This window comes from Aethalodelphis obliquidens, unplaced genomic scaffold, assembly GCF_003676395.1.
Source record: "Aethalodelphis obliquidens isolate GAN/ISIS:26980383/991018 unplaced genomic scaffold, ASM367639v1 scaffold37, whole genome shotgun sequence".
NCBI classification, from domain to species: Eukaryota; Metazoa; Chordata; class Mammalia; order Artiodactyla; family Delphinidae; genus Aethalodelphis; species Aethalodelphis obliquidens.
In genome coordinates this window covers 15,911,678-15,931,180 of record NW_020837981.1, presented here as the reverse complement: position 1 = coordinate 15,931,180, position 19,503 = coordinate 15,911,678, and the positions used below count along the sequence as shown (strand labels likewise).

Here is a 19,503-nt window from a genome sequence, read left to right as displayed (position 1 = left end):
CAGCATCCTTGGCTTCTACTCACTGGATGCCAATAGCAGAGCAACCCCTCCCCAAGTTGTGGCCACCCGAAATGTCCCCAGACATTGCCATATATTCCCCGGGAGGCAGGATCCCCTTTGTTGAGAACTACTGTGTTGAACAAATCCAAATTCTATTGGAATTCAATTACAACGAGGAATACTTATATAAGAAATTTTAGTTCTGCTGGATATGTGTGGACTCAACATATCCAAAATCAGATTCATCATCTTCCCTTTCATAAACCATTCATCATCCTAGTTTAATGATTTCTATTAATGGCACCATCACAGTCCTAGTAATCCAAATAAAGAGTATCCAAGTCATTTTTTGCTTCCTCTAATCAACTGACAAATCATGTTAATTCTAACTCGATTATTTCTTTTATATTCAGGCCTTCTTTCTGTCCCCCCGTGGTTCCCCAGTTCAGACTTTCATTACTCTCTTAATTTCCCTCAATTCTTCTGACTTCAACCATAATAAGAGACTTCTAATTGGCCTTCCTGCCTCTAGTCCTGCTTTTTCTCCCACTCAAATCTAGCTGAGATCTCAGCATCAGATCATTCTTCCTGAAGTACTGCTCCAATCATATCATTCCCCAATTTTCGAACCCCCAGTGGCTCCTTGGAGCCAACCCAGGCCAGCTGTTCTGTCCTGTGCTACTCAAGCCTTGCTTCAATATGATCCCAAAGCTTTTCATCCATTACTCAGAAAACACACCCAGTGCACCAGCAAAGTTAACACAGGCCTCAGCTTTCCAGCCACATGGCTCTTTTTTGCCTCCAGCTGGAAGGCTTTCTCCCCAATCCCCACCTACAGAAATCTTACCTGTTCCTTAAACATCTCAAATGCTACTTTACTGCCTCTATGAAATATTTTCTGACCCCCCCCCCAGACCCTAATAAAATATAATTCTACTTTTTTTGAAATCTTATAGCAAATTTCTCGAGTCTGGAAAAAGAGAAGATGAATTTGTATAGTATTTTATATAAAACACAGCCTCTATATACCTGCCTGACTCTCCCCTTGCACTAGCCCAGTCTTGCCTGCACTAGATTTTAGCTATTTGTTAGTAAGGACTGTGTCAAAAGTTTGCCTTATACAGAGGAGGCACTCAATAAATATTTATTGACCTAAATTGGACTTTAAAATTCTATGTAAGTCAGTATGTTTCCATATAAAATGAATTGAGTCTAGAGCAGTGGTTTTTAACCTTGGCACACTAGAATCTCCTGGGGAACTTTTAAAAATCCCAATAGCCATGCCACAACCCCAAATCACTGTCATAAGTTCTGGGGTTCTGGCATAGGCATCAGTATTTTTAAAGCTTCCCAGGTGATTCCAACGAGCAAGTGAGATTGAGAAGAATCATTTTATTACCATGATTTGATCACAGAACTTACCCTAAAAGGTCCGAAGGGCTGCAGATAGCATAGGCTGTAGCGTCGGCGTCAGTGAAGAATGTACTTCCTCCTTGTTGCACGTGCAATGCATGTCTGGAAAGTAGAAATAAACATGCACTTTGGTCTTATTAGACCCTACTATTTTGCACTACACTTGTTGGACATGCAGCATTCATGAAGCCCTCGGAGAAATCTCCAAAACTGCAAAAATGGCCCAGGGAAAGAGGGAAAGTTGGTACAATCCTTCTGGCCCTTTTTTCAAAAAGCTATGCAGACCTCATAAGCACCCTTCTTTCCAAACAAGTGAAGGGCTTTTCATAACTTGTTTAATCATGGAAATGGGGATCAGAGGGAAAATGGGGAAAGAAAATGCAGCATTAAAACCAAACCGCCGGACTTCCCTGGTGGCACAGTGCTTAAGAATATGCCTGCCAATGCAGGGACACGGGTTCGAGCCCTGGTCCAGGAAGATCCCACATGCCATGGAGCGACTAAGCCCGTGCGCCACAACTACTGAAGCTGGCGTGCCTAGAGCCCATGCTCCGCCACAAGAGAAGCCACCGCAATGAGAAGCCTGCACACCAAAACGAAGACCCAATGCAGCCAAAGATAAATTAATTAATTAATTTAAAAAAAAAAACCAAACCGCCAAGCTGCTAATAGAAGAAAGACTACTTCCTCCTTTTTTGTGTCTACATGTCCAAGCTACAGTGTCTGAGGTCCTTTCTGCTTCTATCCCCATTCCGTGTTTTTCTCTGAGATGCCCTGTGCCCCATGTTCTGTAACCCCCCCCACCCCATGCTGTAACCCATCCCCTCACCGCTTCCCCACAACCTGCCAACATGCCTCATGCTCCAAAATGACCTAACTCCTGTTCCATGCATCTTGGCTTAGGGGTCAGAAGAAAGCAGTCCAATCGAACAAATCCTGAATGCCTGAGAGTCTAACTTCACAGAGGAGCTGAGCTTTTAAAAGCAGTTGCTTCCTTACTTCCATCAACTTCTAATAGATGGAACTGCTGGCAAAAGGAAAAAAAAAAAAAAAATCAGGCCGGGAGGGGAGGTCTAGAAAACTGAGTCAGACATCCAAGTTATTCTGGTTGATCACAGCCTCCTCCTGTCCTCTTCCTCCCTACACACTCCCAAAGAACCTTCCAAGCTGAGATCCTGGCCTGAGTCTGTTTGTATATGGGCTATTTATAAGTTGGTTGTAAACTCAAAGGCAAATTTACTCATAATGACCTTTATTCAAGGTCCCTTCAGGGGTAACCTGGACTCAAAGTATTTCCACTTACGGTCGAGTTGAAAATCACTGGGCCTCACCAGGAAGATGAACAGATACTTAGATTGCAATAGAGCTTGTTGAAGTCCTTTTCACCACTGATTGTCTTTTCTTGTTTTAAGTGGATCAATATTTCAGAAAGTTAATTACTGAAGCATTGCTTGAAGAATGCCAAGCATCTTCTAAACTTTGACAATGCAGTGGTCATCAGTATGCTAAAAAAAAGTTGCTACTACCATGTTTTTTAAAAAATCTGTGCGATGCAAAAAAAATGCATATTTGTTAAAAATATGTTTGCCTCCTTTTTCTGCCTAATTATATTAGTTAGCATACTTGGTGCTATAGAACCATAAACAGGCTGTTTTTTGTTCGTATTTAAGTAATGGCCACTTCAAACTCCGAAGAGCAATAGCCTTGAAATTGCAAGAAATAGAGAAAGAACACACTTTTCAATCCTCTGAGAATTGTGCCATAAATGCTGAGTGTAAGCAATAAAGAAAATTGCTGTACTGTAGAGGCATATATACTAATTTGCTAAAAGATTTAACATACAAGTGAGTAGAAAATGTTTCCCTAATAGTAAAAACTAAAATATTTCAACATTATTTGACAATAAATATTTGACAGTTGACATAAATGGGCATTTTTCTTTAAAATGCAGAAAACAGTGCTAGTTTCCAGGTTTAAAGATTGGTTTTTTTTGATGATGATTGAACTGATTTTTTAATGTACAAATACATATATTCGATACTTAAAAGAGATTTTTTAAATTATTCAAATTGTAAAAATTACCACATACGTTATAACCTGGTCAGATATCTCTAGAGGAACAGAAAGATAACTGGGTTTTAGTCTTCCTAAAATATCCAGCAAGTCCAGTAAACTTCTCATAGAATGTTTTTTACTTTCTAAGATAAAAATTCGTTCTACCTCCTAACTGAAAACAGGGACACATTAAAATGAAACTTAAAGATGGGAAAGATGGGGGTGGCAGGGTGGGGGATGCTTGACCAGTTTCGATTGGAAATGAATGGAGTTACCAGTATAGTTTTCTTAAAATAAGAAGTACTTTAATACACACTAGGAAACATGAATGATTTTCATATAATGTGGTAAGAATGAATTGCTCAATGTTCCAAAATTCCAAAGAACCTGATGTTTCTACACATATTCAGTGAGTTATCTGCAAACTGGAGACAGATTCCTATAATTTCCCCACAATTAGTGGGGCAAGAATCCAGTGAACTAACTACATTCTAGTATTGACCACAGCAGTCATTACCAAAAGATTACTAAATGTATGTGCACACAGTATAAACAGTTTTACCGTTTGGGGTTTTTTTTTTGGCTGCGTTGGGTCTTCGTTGCTGCGCGCGGGCTTTCTCTAGTTGTGGCGAGCAGGGGCTACTCCTCATTGTGGTGCGCGGGCTTCTCATTGTGGTTGCAGAGCACGGGCTCTAGAAGCACAGGCTTCAGTAGTTACAGCATGCAGGCTCAGTACCTGTGGCTCACGGGCTCTAGAGCGCAAGCTCAGTAGTTGTGGCGCACGGGCTAAGTTGCTCTGCAGCATGTGGGATCTTCCCAGACCAGGGCTTGAACCCGTGTCCCCTGAATTGTCAGGCGGATTCCTAACCACTGTGCCACCAGGGAAGTCCCGTTTTACTGTGTATTTTAAGGAGAGGTAAAACCCTGAAATAATTCAAATGAGATAATTTGAGTGCAACTGTATTTTTTAATGCACACTGGTTAATTAACTTTTACTTTCTCAGTATTTTGATTTCAGAGGTACCATATCCTCTTTTCTGATTAAATTTCACTTATTTTTTCAAGCTTTAGCATTAAGTTTCATGACCTACTCTTCTCTCTCATTATCTTCCTGTCAAGATAAAAATCTATAAAACATTTAATAGCATTCGGAGAGCTCCTTATGTCTAGGAATTCTCAGGTGAATTCCAATAGGAATTTTAATCATTCAGATGAATTTCAGATACGTTCTCTAATTTTGTTATAACTCTGGAGTCTCTGTTTCTTTATCTGTGAAATAAACAAAATATCTGAGACTTTCCCAGGATGGAGGGTAGGATAAATAAATACTTATGAAGTTTACTGTAGAGACCCTTTAAAAAAAGTGATAGCAGGGGTTTTTTCAATCCAAAGAAAATGGTAAAAATATTTTTCTCCAAAGTAAGTAGTTAATTTGTTTAACAAGTTCACATTTCTTCCCGGTCCCACTACTTTGTATTTCCTGAGAAGGGTAGTACACAGTGGGGGAATTTCTTCTTCCAAGATGCTATGTGTGAAGAACCTAGGGGTAAGACGGGAATAAAGACACAGACCTACTAGAGAATGGACTTGAGGATATGGGGAGGGGGAGGGGTGAGCTGTGACGGGGTGAGAGAGTGGCATGGACATATATACACTACCAAACGTAAAATAGATAGCTAGTGGGAAGCAGCCGCATAGCACAGGGAGATCAGCTCGGTGCTTTGTGACCACCTAGGGGAGTGGGATGGGGAGGGTGGGAGGGAGGGAGACGCAAGAGGGAAGAGATATGGGAACATATGTATACGTATAACTGATTCACTTTGTTATAAAGCAGAAACTAACACACCACTGTAAAGCAATTATACTCCAATAAAGATGTAAAAAAAAAAAAAAAAGATGCTATGTGGTTGAAAAAAATCTGGAGAAAAATTAAATAAATTCAAGAAATATCCTATCTGCTTTCTACAGGCAGATTCCAGGGAAATTTATTTCAACATAGGCAGAATAGCCTAAGGGAACTCAGAGTCCTGCATCTATGATCAAAGCTAGTGGAAATAATGACTCCGCAATGCACAGAGAAATAGGAAGAGAGTCCCTGTATTCCTTTCTGGATTACGCAGTTCAGGACAACTCCATTGTACTTCTCTAGGCTCTAATGAAGAAATATTCTGTACTAGCATGTCATTAGCCTTATGTTGAAATGAATCAACCTTAGGATAACAGATGGATACGGACCCTCAAAAATGAACATATCCTTTGGTCTCTGTTTTCAAATTCTTAGCTACATCAAGTCTGAATTTAAACTCCATGATTCATTTCAGCCATGAGAACTGACAAAGTTCTTGTGTCCGAAGGCATGTGCACACACACACCAACACACACACACACCAACACACACACACACCCATAGCTAACAGTTCAATCATGGTCAAGGGACACATCTTATGCTTTTCCTTTCTCTTCCTGCATGAGTTCTTTCCACTTGAAAACACACCAGGCCCCAGAAGGCTTACAAACATGATATGCTTCCATCTCAGGAAGCTAGAGTCAACTTATTTTCTAAAGTACCTTTTTGGTTATTGAAATCCTAATGGAAAAACTATTTTAGTAACCATTTTGAAATGTGTGAACTATATAAACTGTATATTTCGTCTCTATTACTAGAAAGCAATGAATGGATCTTGGCTTTTATTCCTTTCCTCTGCATCGTGCATGTTAGATATTCTTTGGAAATGAAAACCAATGATCGCTTAAGCCAAAATATTTGTGAGCATTTACTGTGTCTTTCTCCAGGAAGTATATGGCATTGTATTCCAGTAGCCCACATCATCTCCATGACACCCATTGCTGTTTCCTAGTTGTGTTTTCTTAAAGATTTATTGGAGGTTGTGTTTTGTTTGGAAACTTTGCAATTAGAAAAAGAAAAATTAAGAACCAGTATTTAATTCAACCTGGATGTTTTAAAAAGCAGTTTAGAGGATGTGATGGACTGTTTCTTTATTCATTAAATAAAATTTTATTTATTCTCAGTTAGTTACTGGGTTTGTTTTGTGTTTTGGTCCCAGACTTTGTTATGTGAGATGGGTAAGTTCTTGCTCTCAGTAGTTTTTTTTCGGCTTGGGTATTTTGGGGGTACACTACCAGTTTGAAACAGCCATCCAAAAGTCCTGTGTTAATTCAATAAAACACTCGTTAAAGCTTGCACCCTCTAGTATATTCATGATCAGAGCAAGGAATGGGTATACATGTGAAAAGGTTGGTCATATATTTATGGTCTTATAAGTGCTTTGAAATCTCTGTCACCCACAGGCAGCAAAAAGAGATATCTTTAGTGAAACCTAAGCAGAGAGCAGAGCAAAATTCAGTCCAAAATAACACTTTGCTTTTACTCTAAGATGGCAAAATTTAAGTAGTGAACTGAGCCTTAACTGTTGAATCCTGTAGCGCTGTTACCCACAACCCAAATACATTCCATCTGGCTCATATCCAGCAGAAATGTTAGATCTTCATTAATATAATGGTCACCTCATTAATTAAGAAATTGGGTGTAACTGGATGTTAAGAAAGATAGCCTAATCCTTCTTAAGATCTGCAAATACAAAGACTGTGACAACAATATAGTCAGTTTTTGGTAACAAGGTTAATGGTGTCATAGTAGATATTGTTTAATTAAGCAGTTCTCAACCCCATCAGCCAGTTAGCATCACCCGGAGAGTCCTGAAAAAATATCTATGCCTAGGCCTCACCTCAGAGCAGTTAAATCAATTCTTGAACGGGGGGCCCCAGATTTGGTAAGTTTTTCAAGACTCCCTACCTGAGATTCTAATGAGCAGTCTGGGTTGAGAACCACTAGCTTAGATGGCCTTTCCCATCTTCATAGCCCCATTCACTTGTATAGGGTTCTTCAAGACTTCTGACCCTGGGGTTTGGCCTCTACCTGCAGCTGGCACCTAGGGAGAGCCCACATATAATAACTAATGGGACTCAAACCCTGCCTGGGAGTGGGTCTTCTTTTGTTACTTAATATCTCTTAGGAGCTCTTATGGTACATATTCCCAATACTCTACAGTTGAAGCATTCAGCTGCACTGTTCAGGGCGGCTTACTGATTAGTACATGTGTATTCTTCTTGGCTGCCTACACAAGGACAAGGATGATGTTGAAGAAGGCAGGGTATGGGTAGATGCTTGATAACATTTGTTGATTTCTTAAGAAAAGGAAGCCCGAATAAAAGAATATTTTTGAATTTCAATGTGTTCAATGTGTTATGAAACTAGAAAGAACAGATTTTCAAAGGCGAGACAATATAGTATATTGTAGCAACTTTTAGATTGCTTGGTAATCTAAATTCTGTTATGTATAGTAATAAATGAACCTTAACTCCACAAATATTTTACATTTGTTTTATCTAAGCTCCTAATCCATAAACCATGATGGATTCCCCAACATACAGTTTGAGGAGTTTTATCATAGATTGGGTTTGATCACTGAGACCCATTTACTTTTCCCTCAAATATCTTTCAGGAAAAAAATAGTACATCAAGTGGGGTGGAAAGCTTAGGAATTTGGTAAGAGTTAAGTTGCTTCCAGAGATTTCCAAACCACAGAAATGGGCAACTAAAAGCATAACAGTTAACAGATTCCCACTCTTTGGGGGGAATGGGGATGGGGGAGAAGAGGCATAGGATTAGAATAGCATCATTTTAATTAAATTGTTTGATTTCATTAAGAAGTAGACACAGATGTAGAGAACAAATGTATGGATACCAAGGGGGAAAGGGGGCGGTGGGAGGAATTAGGAGATTGGGATTGACACATATATACCATTGATACTAGGTATAAAATAGATAACTAATGAGAACATTCTGTATAGCATGTTCTCTACTTAATGTTCCCTCTTAGTTCCCTCTACTTACAGGGAACTCTACTTAATGCACTGTGATGACCTAAATGGGAAAGAAATCCAAAAAAGAGGGGGTATATGTATATGTATAGCTGATTCGTTTTGCTGTACAGTAAAAACTAACACAACGTTGTAAAATAACAATACCCCAATAAAGATTAACTTAAAAAAAAGAAACTGCTGTTAAGGTGATAAGCAAATGTATATATTGCATGTTTATCCCTGTATGGTTCTCTTTTGCAGGGTATTTACCGTCCAGAGAGAGGAATGTGCACCCTACCTAAAAAAAGGACTAACCATCTGAATACATCTGTGAGATCCTCTCTGATTAACACATTCTATTTTAACACTGATTTTATTTCATTCTACAAACTCCAGAAACTTACTGGGGCTACTAATGAAGCATTTTAAGTATAAATAAGTAGAGTATTGTGCCCAAATAGTGAGGAAGGCAGGTGCCCTTAGGGTTGCCATAGCCCCAGTACCCACTGCAGAGTGGAGTAGGACCAGAAAGTGGTCTGGGCATCATCACTTCTAGAGCCGTGTTGTCTGCTGGAACTATAATGTCTTCTAAGAGCTGCTGAAGTCAAGAGGTTAAACATTTTATTTTCTAATTTGCACCGAGGAAGGAAAGTCCTGAGGACACCTCAGTTTCTTATTAACAGATATCAGAAGGAAAGGGAAATTCATCATTAGTCTCTCAATGGATTTCTAGTGATACACTTGTGATTTTGTAAGTTTTAGTTTATGGGGAAGATACTTCTGCTCATTACAAACCAAAAGGATTTTGATAATCAGGGATAACTAAGAAAGTAAAAATTTTGATGAAGACTTTGTAGATAAACTGCAAATAGGTGGCTGTGCCTTGATGTTAGTTGTTGGAACACATAATAAAAGGGTTTGGGAAATGCTGTTTTTGTTGACTTGTGACAAGTTCCAAATGCACAGAGCCTTGCTTTTTCCAATTATTAGCAAGACATTCTCCCAAAAGCGTGCAGTGCTGTTGACCAAGTCGTTCTTTACATTAAGGACTTGGTTTATTCATCCAATGGTTAAGCAAATTTATAAAAGTAATTCAAACCAATACCATGTGTATTATATTGCTCCTTTTTTGATTAGCCTTGATGGTAGTGAAGCCCTTATTGCTCAACTGGTACTGATTAAAAGAAAATCACTTCCAAAAGCCATATATATATATACACACAAATGTATATATGCAAATATATTTGGGTACTTGTAAGGAATTAGTAGTTAGTAATTGGTTTAATAAGGAAAATAAAATATTAAGGAACTGTAAATCTAGTTTCTTAAAAGCTAAACATTATTTCAGTTAATTTAATCTTTTTAAAAACCATGAAAAATATATCTATACTTCCAAGTTGATAGAGAAAACTTTCAAATTAATTACTTGTACTCTCATCAGCTTGTCTTTTTTTTGATGAAGTATTACAAAACAGCACTTTGCCAATTGGTGGGATTAGATTTAAACACTCCACATCTTTACTCAGATAAGCACTCAATATCATCACCCCCCCAAACAAACAGGCCTTTAGTGCCATCAGGAAACTAGCAGGGCACTTGGCATGAAAAACAAACCCACGTTTTTAATTATATTTTACAAAATCTATATTTTAATAATGTATACACAGTTTTAAAAATACAGAGCACTCACGTCCATGTACTCTACCAAAAAAAAGAAGAAAACTTTCTACTACTTCATGCATGCACACACAATGCACTAAGCATAACTGCATTTACAAGACAGGAAGGCAGCTCTCTATTAAGTATACACAAGTAACAGATACTGTAACTTCACCCTAACAGGACAAACTTACAAAGTTTAAGAAAGTAAGGGCTAAACCTGCAGTATAACCTAATCCTATTTTTCTTAAGATTGTTTTCTCTCAAGGTAGTCCAGAAAAGGGGGAGGGGGCATTACTTTCAGCAATCAAAACCATTCCAAGATCCATTAATGAAATCTACAACATACTAAGGAGGAATAAAAGAAAAGCAATAAAGTCATTGCGTCCCTAGGACTGGGGATGCGAATAAAAGTAACTTGGAAATTTGCTAATTTTATTCTAAGAATGCATCCTACGCCACCGATAACCCGACCAGCTACTTGGGGGAAGGTTACGGCTCCAGAGCGCGGATCACTGGGCGTCTCATTCCGGCAGGGTCGCGCGTCCTAACTGGCCATCTGGAAGGGCTCGGGCTGGAAGCCGAAGAGCCTTTGGCCGTAGGGCTCGCTCTCGCCCGGCAGCTTCGCGCCCGCGAACGGAAGGTAGTGGTCTCGGCCGAAGTGCTCACAGTGGAGATTGACCCAGTCCCGCTCGGAGCCGAATCGCTCTGCCTCGGCCAGGATGCGGGTCAGAGCCATGATGTAGCTCAGCGCCATCTGCAGGGTCTCGTACTTGGACAGCTTTTTATCCTGGCCCCATTGGGGTACCACCCTGCGCAGACGGTCAAAAGCCGTGTTGAGCCCCTGCATGCGGCGCCGCTCGCGCGCGTTGGCCGCTAGGCGCCTGCGCGCCGCGCTCTCCAGCCGCCCCTCCCCGGCGCACGTACCCGCGCACTCGGCGCCGCCCACGCACGGGGGCGCGGCACGCGCTCCAGCCGCCGGGTTGCTGGGCTTGCAGGACTTCATCCCCCGCTGGACAGAGGGAGGCGCCGAGCTCTCTGGTCTGCTCAGGACCTGTGCGTGGGCTGGTGTATGGAGCCGCTCTGCAACTTGGCTCTTCGTAGCAAATAAGTCATGCACAAAGCAACCGTGTGGAATCGAAGTTTGTAGTGGGAGTGCGGGGCCCCGCCCTCTGTCCTATTGGATAACCAGATTGATGTCTCTTCACTTGCCAAAGTTTAGGGGAAACTGAGATGTGGAAGAGGAAGTCATTTTCCCAACGTGAAGTTGAAAAAGAGAAGGGAACTTTCCTGCAGCAGAATTGGTGTCGCTGGTTCGGGTAATGTCTTTCAAGTCCTCTGGGAAAGCCCGAGACTTCTTTTCTGGAAGACAAAAATCTTTCCCCAAGCTCAGAGAGGAAAGGAGCGCTTCTTCTGCAGTAGCTGTCGGAGAGTGCTGGATGAATCTTTGAAGGAGGAGAATTTATAGCAGAGGGCTGAAGGAGGCAAACAGGTGGTGGCAGGTGGGCGGGCGTCCCTCGGCTTCCATCTCAGCACCTTCCTACCCTGGGAACTGCAGGGGGGAAGGGGGACGACGCACGGCAAAATCCTGACATTACAGCCTTCGTCTGTTGGAAGTTTCTCCAAAGCTATGTCCAACACTAACACACCATCTGGAGTGGCCGGGCTGTCCCCAAAAGAATAACAAGGTGGGGGTGGGCGGATGGCTTGGTTCATCCTTTCCCATATCAGCGAGCAGCTTACATTACCAAAAACTGAACCAAGGTTTTTAAATTACTAGAAATCACTTGTGTGAATATGTTGGTCTTGAAAATTTAAGATATTTAGACGTTTAGTGTCAGAAAATTTCGCTTTGTCAAGATGTGTGGCAATTTTGCACAATGCTGATTGAATGTATTCAACTGAGTATATTCATTTTATTTTAGCTATTAAGCAAGTTGGGACAAACTAGCAGGTCCTAATATTATTTCAGACCTGAAATTTTACTGTGCAAATAATTTGGCTGTTTTCTGCAGAATAATTTATTACAGCATATTAAAAGATATTGATATGCTCACAGACATAGAAAACAAACTTATGGTTACCAAAGGGGATCGGGTGGGGAATAAATTAGGAGTTTTGGATTAACATATACACACTCCTATAATATAAAATAGATAAACAAGGACCTACTGTATAGCACAGGGAACTATATTCAATATTTTGTAGTAACCTATAATGGAAAAAAATCTGAAAAAGAATGTATATATAAACTGAATCACTTTGCTGTACACCTGAAACTAACACAACATTGTAAATTAACTATAGTTCAATTTTAAAAATGGTTTGAAAAAGATATTAATGTGGATGTAAAAGATGTATATTATCCTACTATATAATTGGATTGCGTGAGCTTGGATACTCAGGCAAATTCAGAATTTATACTAAATTCCCCCTGACACCGGTTTATAAATGTTTTTGGGACATATATTGAGATGATAATCACTTAATTATTTAATTTGACTTTTAAATCTAATAAAACTAATCATAATGTGCATACATGTGCAAAATGGAAATATCTAAGTGATTTGTGAGGTTTTAGAAAATAATTCCTAATGGAAGACTTTTCCCCCACCTCATAAAGCTATAAATATGTCATACTACTTGGATGTTTCAGTTGTGTCAGCTGTCCTCAGGAACAATAATGAAGCATGATTTCCACTATTGATAGTGATGTGCTGATTTATAGAGAAACCATTAACTTGATTCTCTTATCTCAGCTTCTTTCTAGCTCTTAAGGAAGAGTAAGGTGGCAAAGAAACCAGTTCCAAATAGATTCAAGCCAGAATCATTTCTGGATTCTTTACTAAGACCAAGTTTGTTCTTTCTCCTTTTGAAATATGGATTATGTAGGCATTATTCTCAGATATTTTTGTTTAATTAAATTATCAACAAGCTCCCACAAATCAGGAGGCTTTTAACTGTGTCTTACTTCCCTCACCATTGCTTGAGACTAAAACCCCATTGTGACTGCCCTGACTCCAAGTCCTGTCTTCCCATAAATAGTTGATTAATCCCCAGCTGAAGCAATGACAATGAAATGAAGTTGAGTAACATGAAGACAATAGAATGCAATTGGACGTTAATGATCTCCAGCATGACAGATGTTGAACACAGAATTTTGCATGGAGACACTCAGCTCTATTACTCTGATTCTTAACAGCCTTGGTCAGGAACAGCAGTCTTGTGACAGGAGAGACTATGTTTAGTCATCAAAATGTCAAATACATTTTTGTGAGTTTTCATGGAAATCAGCCCTACTAATGCTATTATTTCTCATGTTCATTTATCTCATCTGTTTCTCCCAAGGAGCCTCCTCTGTGCTACCCTTTGGAATGTTTCCCTAAAAAACATACTGTTCTGGACACTATTGACCAAAGTGCTAATGAGATGCATGATTTTGCAGACCATGTATTCAGGGTTGGTGAGATTATAGCCTGTGCACCAAGAGAATTGTAAACACAACTTGAAGAGAAAAAGGAAGCCCAGCAGTGTGCACACCACACAGCTATATTAGAACAAACTAGCAGATATCTGTGACATGAAATTGATCCAAGGATAGACAGTATTGCTGCAATAAAGGGCCTTAGAAGGTATATAGTAATTCATTGCCCAGATGTATTCTGAAGGACAATTTATTAGTACTACAAAGATGCTTCTGGGGGAAAAGGATTCCACTGTCAAGTAAATTTGGGAAGCACATCTGCTATCTCCTACTTAGAGTCATGAAGCAAAATTGGTATAGTAAAGTTTCTGAGAAGTCCTGGAGTAAAGAAACCTTCTGACTCCAGAGTTTCCTAGACCTTCTCGAACACAGAACCCTTTCTTCCTAGAAAGGTCTTTTAACAAAGTTCCTTGGAATACACGTTTCCAAACCTGCTCTAATACCTTCCATTTATTTTATAGAGGAGGAGACTGAGATCCAGAGACTAAACATTAGATTCAAAGGCACTGAGCAACTTAGTGACTGAATTAAGAAGTCAAATCTCCTGTAGCCTCTAATTTTAGAAGTTTTAAAATTGAGATCACTTAATACAAGCCCCTCAGTTTATACTGGGGCAGCTGAGATCCACTAATGACTTCCCAAAGTCAGCAGAATCACTAGTAAAAGTTTCAGGAATAGAATCAGAAATTTTGTGCTTAAAGGACAGTGTCATTTATTTCATAACCCTAGTGTCTAGCACAGTGCATAGAAAATAATAAATAATAAACAACCCAGCCTGAGTGGCTGAAAAAAATGTTACGTAAATGATAGATAAATGCCAATCAGAATGCGTGTGTTGCCAGTGAATAACCTTTACAAATAATTTACATTCCCTCACTTTGTAAAGAACACACATTAGATCCACATTTTGAATGCAGAATTGATCCTTTCTTATCAAGAAACACAACTATAGCCATTTGAGCCATAAGAATTTGCATGTCAGACTAATTTCTACCATGTTTCTATACTGAGGGCATGATCCTACCAGGTGAATTGGCAGTTACTATATGTCTAGGGTTGGCCAGAAATCAAAACTGGCAGATGGAGATGGGAGAGAGTGGAAGATAGAAAGAGCTTACACCTGTAGGAGCAGAAAAGTAGGAGAAACATTATTTTAGTGGTAAAAGATCAATGGCTGGAAATTACTACATTAAATGGATAGACTAGGTTAAAGGGTAAACATCTTAATTATCCAAAACTATAATTTTCTAAATAAAAACTCTCCAAAGAAACACACAATTAAAAGAGAGGAGAACACTTGTTCATTCTGAATTTGCAAAAATAATATGGAATATGAGGAATGAGGTTTGCTTCTGGAGAGCATGGCAACTGGGGGACTCTGAGTACCTGAAAGACATCAGAGGTGAGCCAGCAAAAGACAAAGGAACAATGAAGCTGAGTTCCACTTATATTTCATTAAAGACCAGAAGTGCAAGGTCTTAAACATTCTTGTGATTTTATAACGTGCTACGTAGTTACCAAGTGGGGAAAAAACTGCAAAAGGATTTAAGTGTTTAGAGAAAGGAAGGGAGAGGCAAAGTCTGGCATCTCTGTTGCCTGCCCCTCAATGATCCAGGGAAGAGAAAACCCAGTGGAGGGAGGAAACTAAGAAGCGACAGAGACTAACAATGGGGCCAAGAGAGAGATGAAAAAGATGGGAGGCCCTGTCCTAGGCCCCAGAAATGATCTCTCACCTCCAGAAAATACGGGCTCACTAAAGGGCCCCAGCTGATTCTCCAACCCCCAGCACATGCTGCTTGAGAATTCCGGCTTGGGAGTCTGATTTAGCTTCTAGTGCCAAGAGCCAGAATGACTTGTAGGGTTTGGACTCTGGGTGGTAGATCTTAGCCTCCTCTTAGTGTCTGGGCTGAGCAGCATCTTTGAAGTCAGTTTTGAATCCTGGATCTCCTTTCAGCTAGCTGTGTACTCTTGCACAAATCACTTCTCTGATTTCTCCATCTGCAAAGTGGAATCATAACACATACCTCACAGGCCAGTAGTGAGCATTAAATGAGGTTTTATTAAATAAAGACCTCTGCCAGGTCCCTAAGAAAGTCACTCTTTAAATGACATCTAATACTTTACAAGTGATAATGAAAATGATATTTCATCATCAGTTTCTGCAGCTTTTGACTTTAATGAATAATTTTTGAACCTTTTACACATAAAGCTACAGTTAAGGGGGAAGGGATAAACTGGGAGATTAGGACTGACAATATACATGCTACTATATATAAAATAGATAACTAATAAGAACCTACTGTATAGCACAGGGAACTCGACTCAATACTCTGCAATGGCCTATATGGGAAAAGAGTCTAAAAAAGAGTAGATATATGTACATGTATAATTGATTCACTTTGCTGTACACCTGAAACTAACAACATTGTAATCAACGATATTCCAATTAAAAAAAAAAGCTACAGTTAAGCATGATGTGAATTCCAGTTGTGTGACCTTGAGCAATTTACCTAACCTCTCTAAGCCTCTTACCTTATCTGTAAGGAGGGTTAATAATAGATCTTATAGAACTGATATGAGGATTGAGTTAGTTCCTCTTTGTAAAGCACTTAGACCTATGCCTGGCATACAATTAAATGCAATACAGGTGCTTGTTTAGATAAACAAAATGACCTGTTGCAATTATCCAGATCATTTTTATTTCCTTTCTCTTCAGTGCTTGACCCACAGAGTGAATAGGGACAGGGAGATGAGGTTAAATTCAAAGGAGCTCCTTCTGCCTTTGATACTGGAGCAATCTAAGTTTGACATATCAGAGGCTAAAAAAACGCAGCTCAGGGCCTTACTGGGTAGCAGATTTGGTGTTTTCATTGTAGTTAGAGGTTCAATCTCACAATGACAGACACATATTTTAAAGCATTAATTTTCAGGAGATGCTCCACTTTTCCAGTGACTGAAATGTTTGCACTCACCATCCAGGGTCCTTCCCTTCCTAGAACTGAGGTAGGTATCTGAGAAGATGAATCAATAATCATGATGTTTCTCAGACGTCCCTGGCGGTACAGGGTGGGCAAGACTCTGCACTCCCAATGCAGGGGGCCTGGGTTTGATCCCTGGATGGGGAACTAGATCCCACATGCATGCTGCAACTAAGAAGTCCGTGCTGCAACTAAGGCCCGGTACAGCCTAAATAAATACATTTTTTAAAAAAAAAGTAATAATCATGACGTCTTTTCATGAACGTAGATAGATGCATAACAAAGGGAATCAGTCTCAGGGGTGTGCTGGACTGTTCTATGGTAAATTTGGGCTGGGAGCTATGTTTTTTAGAATGCCCTTCCCTGTGTGCTTCTGGGTTTGAGTTAGGCAAAAGTGAAGCTGCATGAGCTTGGGAGGCAGAAGTGAAGCCACCATGGTCTGAAGATCAGTGTAGATTAGAGGCCGTGAGAGACAGATGCAGAGGTGCTGGTAGATCCCAGTTTGTCCTTGCTCCTCCCCATGCTGCATCCAGTGCTCCCTCCCAACCGCCAGCCCTGCTGACCAACAGCGGCCCCAGGCCCACCATCAGATGCTTCACGTGAACTCACAGAGGTGGTGGCCTCAAAGAAGCGGACTTCTGCACCAATGCCCCCACCCAGTCTTACTCCTGCAGCTGGACATGCTTGGCTTCCAGACTCCCCTGCAAGCTCTGACTCGTTCAGCCCAGCCAGGGCTGCTTAGCGACTGTTCTCTCATCCTTCAAGAACCCTTTTTGGAACTTTATGTCCCTAGCTCCTTCCCCAATTGTGTAAGGACTCATCCTTATAATAAATTCCTTCTTCTATAAGACTCACAGTGGCTCTGCTTCCCTGGTTGAACCCTGACTGATACAAGGAATCTTTCACCTGGCCACAGAAAGGCCACAGGACCTATCCCTGCACAGAGACCCTCCACACTGGTGCCCCGTGGTCTATGTGCCCGCCAGAATTAGAGCCTTGTCTCTTGGACAGTAATTACTATTTCCATCTGTTCAGCCCTGTGCCAGGCAACAGCAGGGATAAGACAGCATTTAGCCTAATGGAATCACCATCTAGTTGTGGAGATAAGATCCAAGACACATCAAAAAAGTTGCCTGAGGGAAATTCCTGGCGGCTCGGGATCCAGCAAGCCTTGCAGTGCAGCCAAAAAAATAAATAAATAAATAAAATAATAATAATAAAGAAAAGCTTTAAAGAAAAAGAAAAGAAAAAAAAAAAAAAAGACTAGCCTGAGTAGTAAACCAGGGTCATGGCCCCCAAGAGGTGCACTAGATAGTCCATTAGAGTATGCGAAATGATTAGAAATTTTGCTGATTTATTTTATCTCATTCTTTTAATTTCTGTCTCAGGGTATGTTTTATAGTGTACAAAATATAAATACATATATTTATATGTGAGTATATACCAGTGCTTTTTGTTTTTTTTAACTGATAGGAGCACATGAGCAGAAAAGTTGGGACCACTGTCCTAGGCATGAGGCAGTGTGTGGTTAGTACAGTTAGGAGCTCAGAGTAAGGAGATTTCACTGTACTCTGGAGGAAGGATTTCGGCTACCTCTCTTACTGCTGCCCGCTCAAAAGGCTACTCCTCCCCCACTGCCCACATTCACCCACACCTTTGGGCTTCTTCACTGGTTGCTCCCCCAGCCTCAAATGCCATTTTCCCAGATCTTCCCTGGCTGGCTCTGTTGTATCATTCAGCTCCTGCTCTATCAGATGCTTATGTCCTTAGTTGTTTGTTTAGGAACTCCAGGAAGTCAGGGGCTTCCTCTGTACTGTTCCTAGCTATATCTCCAGTATCTAGAATTGTGTCTAGTACATAATAGATGCTCAAGAAATACTGGTTGAAGGAACGAAGGAAGAAGGGAGGAGAAAAAGGGAGATGAAGGGACCCCACACACAAAGGGAGAGTAGAAACTGTCCCCCTTAGTAACACAGCTCTTTTTCCTCCTGCTAATAGAATTCTTTGGGGGGAAACTGCACCCTCCAAAGGCAGGGACCACAGGCCTGCTACTTTTGTTTCTGCTCTGAAATTGTGATATCTGCTGCTTCACAGTGAGCAGGTGGCTTACTCCCCCAAAGGGTGGCTCTCATTACAATCCAGGTTTCAGGCAGTACCTGAGTCAGCGCAGAGTAAAAGCCCAGAGGCCTCGTCGGCCCAGGCCAGTCGCTGATGCCAGCTCCCTGCCCCAAGGGGAAGCGGTTTTCTGTTGATTTGAGCTGGTGTTGCTTTTTTGTTTCCTTGTGCAGTTTCAGCAGCTTGGCTGCACAAGTTATTCTAAATGTCCAAACACCCAGGTCTTTTAATTCTGAGGTTGTGTCCCTGTCCCTCCTCACCATCGTGTTTGAGTCTTACTTTCCTGCCTCCTACTGACTTCCCCTGAGTGGGGAGCAAAAAGAAATCATGCCTAGCTGACCAGATATCTGTACCCATCAGATTCCTAGGCTCTAAGTGGAGTCTGACATTGGTAGTCATAGGAGTATATACTCTTTTCTATTCATTTGGCAACCATATACCAATTTGTTTCAAACTAATTTTCATTCGTTTATTCAACAAATATGTATTGCACATACTATGTGCTGGGTACTGTTGGAAGCCCTAGAAATAGTGTTGACTACACTGCAAAAATCTCCACCCTCATGGATATTTAAAACTTGGTATTGTTGCTATATTCTGATGAATTTATTTTCTGTTTCTCCAGATAGGTTATAAGTTTTTTTGAGGGAAGGGGCAAATTTTAGATATCTGGGTCTAGAGTGTTCAGTGAATACATATTTGCTGTTGTTGTTAACTGAAGGTCTTACTCAGGCTGATCTTAAGCAAAGGAAACCAATATCATCACCATAAATAAATTAACACCTACAGGAAACACCAAACTTACCAGGTCTTAGCTCCTAGCCTCATCATATCTTTTGAGTAGGGACTGTTACAATCTTCATCTTGTGGCCAAGAAAATTGAGGGCTCTGGTTAAACTAAGCTACACAGCCAGC

The 19,503-nt window shown here is 40.5% G+C and overlaps 2 protein-coding genes across 2 annotated transcripts in view; both read right to left on the bottom strand.

Moving 5' to 3' along the window:
* Positions 1–1,422: 1,422 nt before the first annotated feature.
* Positions 1,423–19,503, bottom strand: part of PBLD (phenazine biosynthesis like protein domain containing) — a 52,166-nt gene continuing 34,085 nt past the window's right edge. The window contains exon 11 of the transcript XR_003437914.1: positions 1,423–1,515. The gene's annotated coding sequence lies outside the window, so the exon portion shown is untranslated. The remainder of the gene's footprint in view (positions 1,516–19,503) is intronic.
* On the bottom strand, positions 9,351–12,139 carry ATOH7 (atonal bHLH transcription factor 7). Its single transcript, XM_027130124.1, has one exon. The coding sequence runs from the start codon at positions 11,015–11,017 to the stop codon at positions 10,559–10,561; it is 459 nt and encodes a 152-aa protein (XP_026985925.1). The 5' UTR covers positions 11,018–12,139; the 3' UTR covers positions 9,351–10,558.

Coding starts and splice junctions, on each gene's coding strand:
- ATOH7 (XM_027130124.1), bottom strand. CDS start 11,017: ATGAAGTCCTGCAAGCCCAGCAACCCGGCGGCTGGAGCGCGTGCCGCG.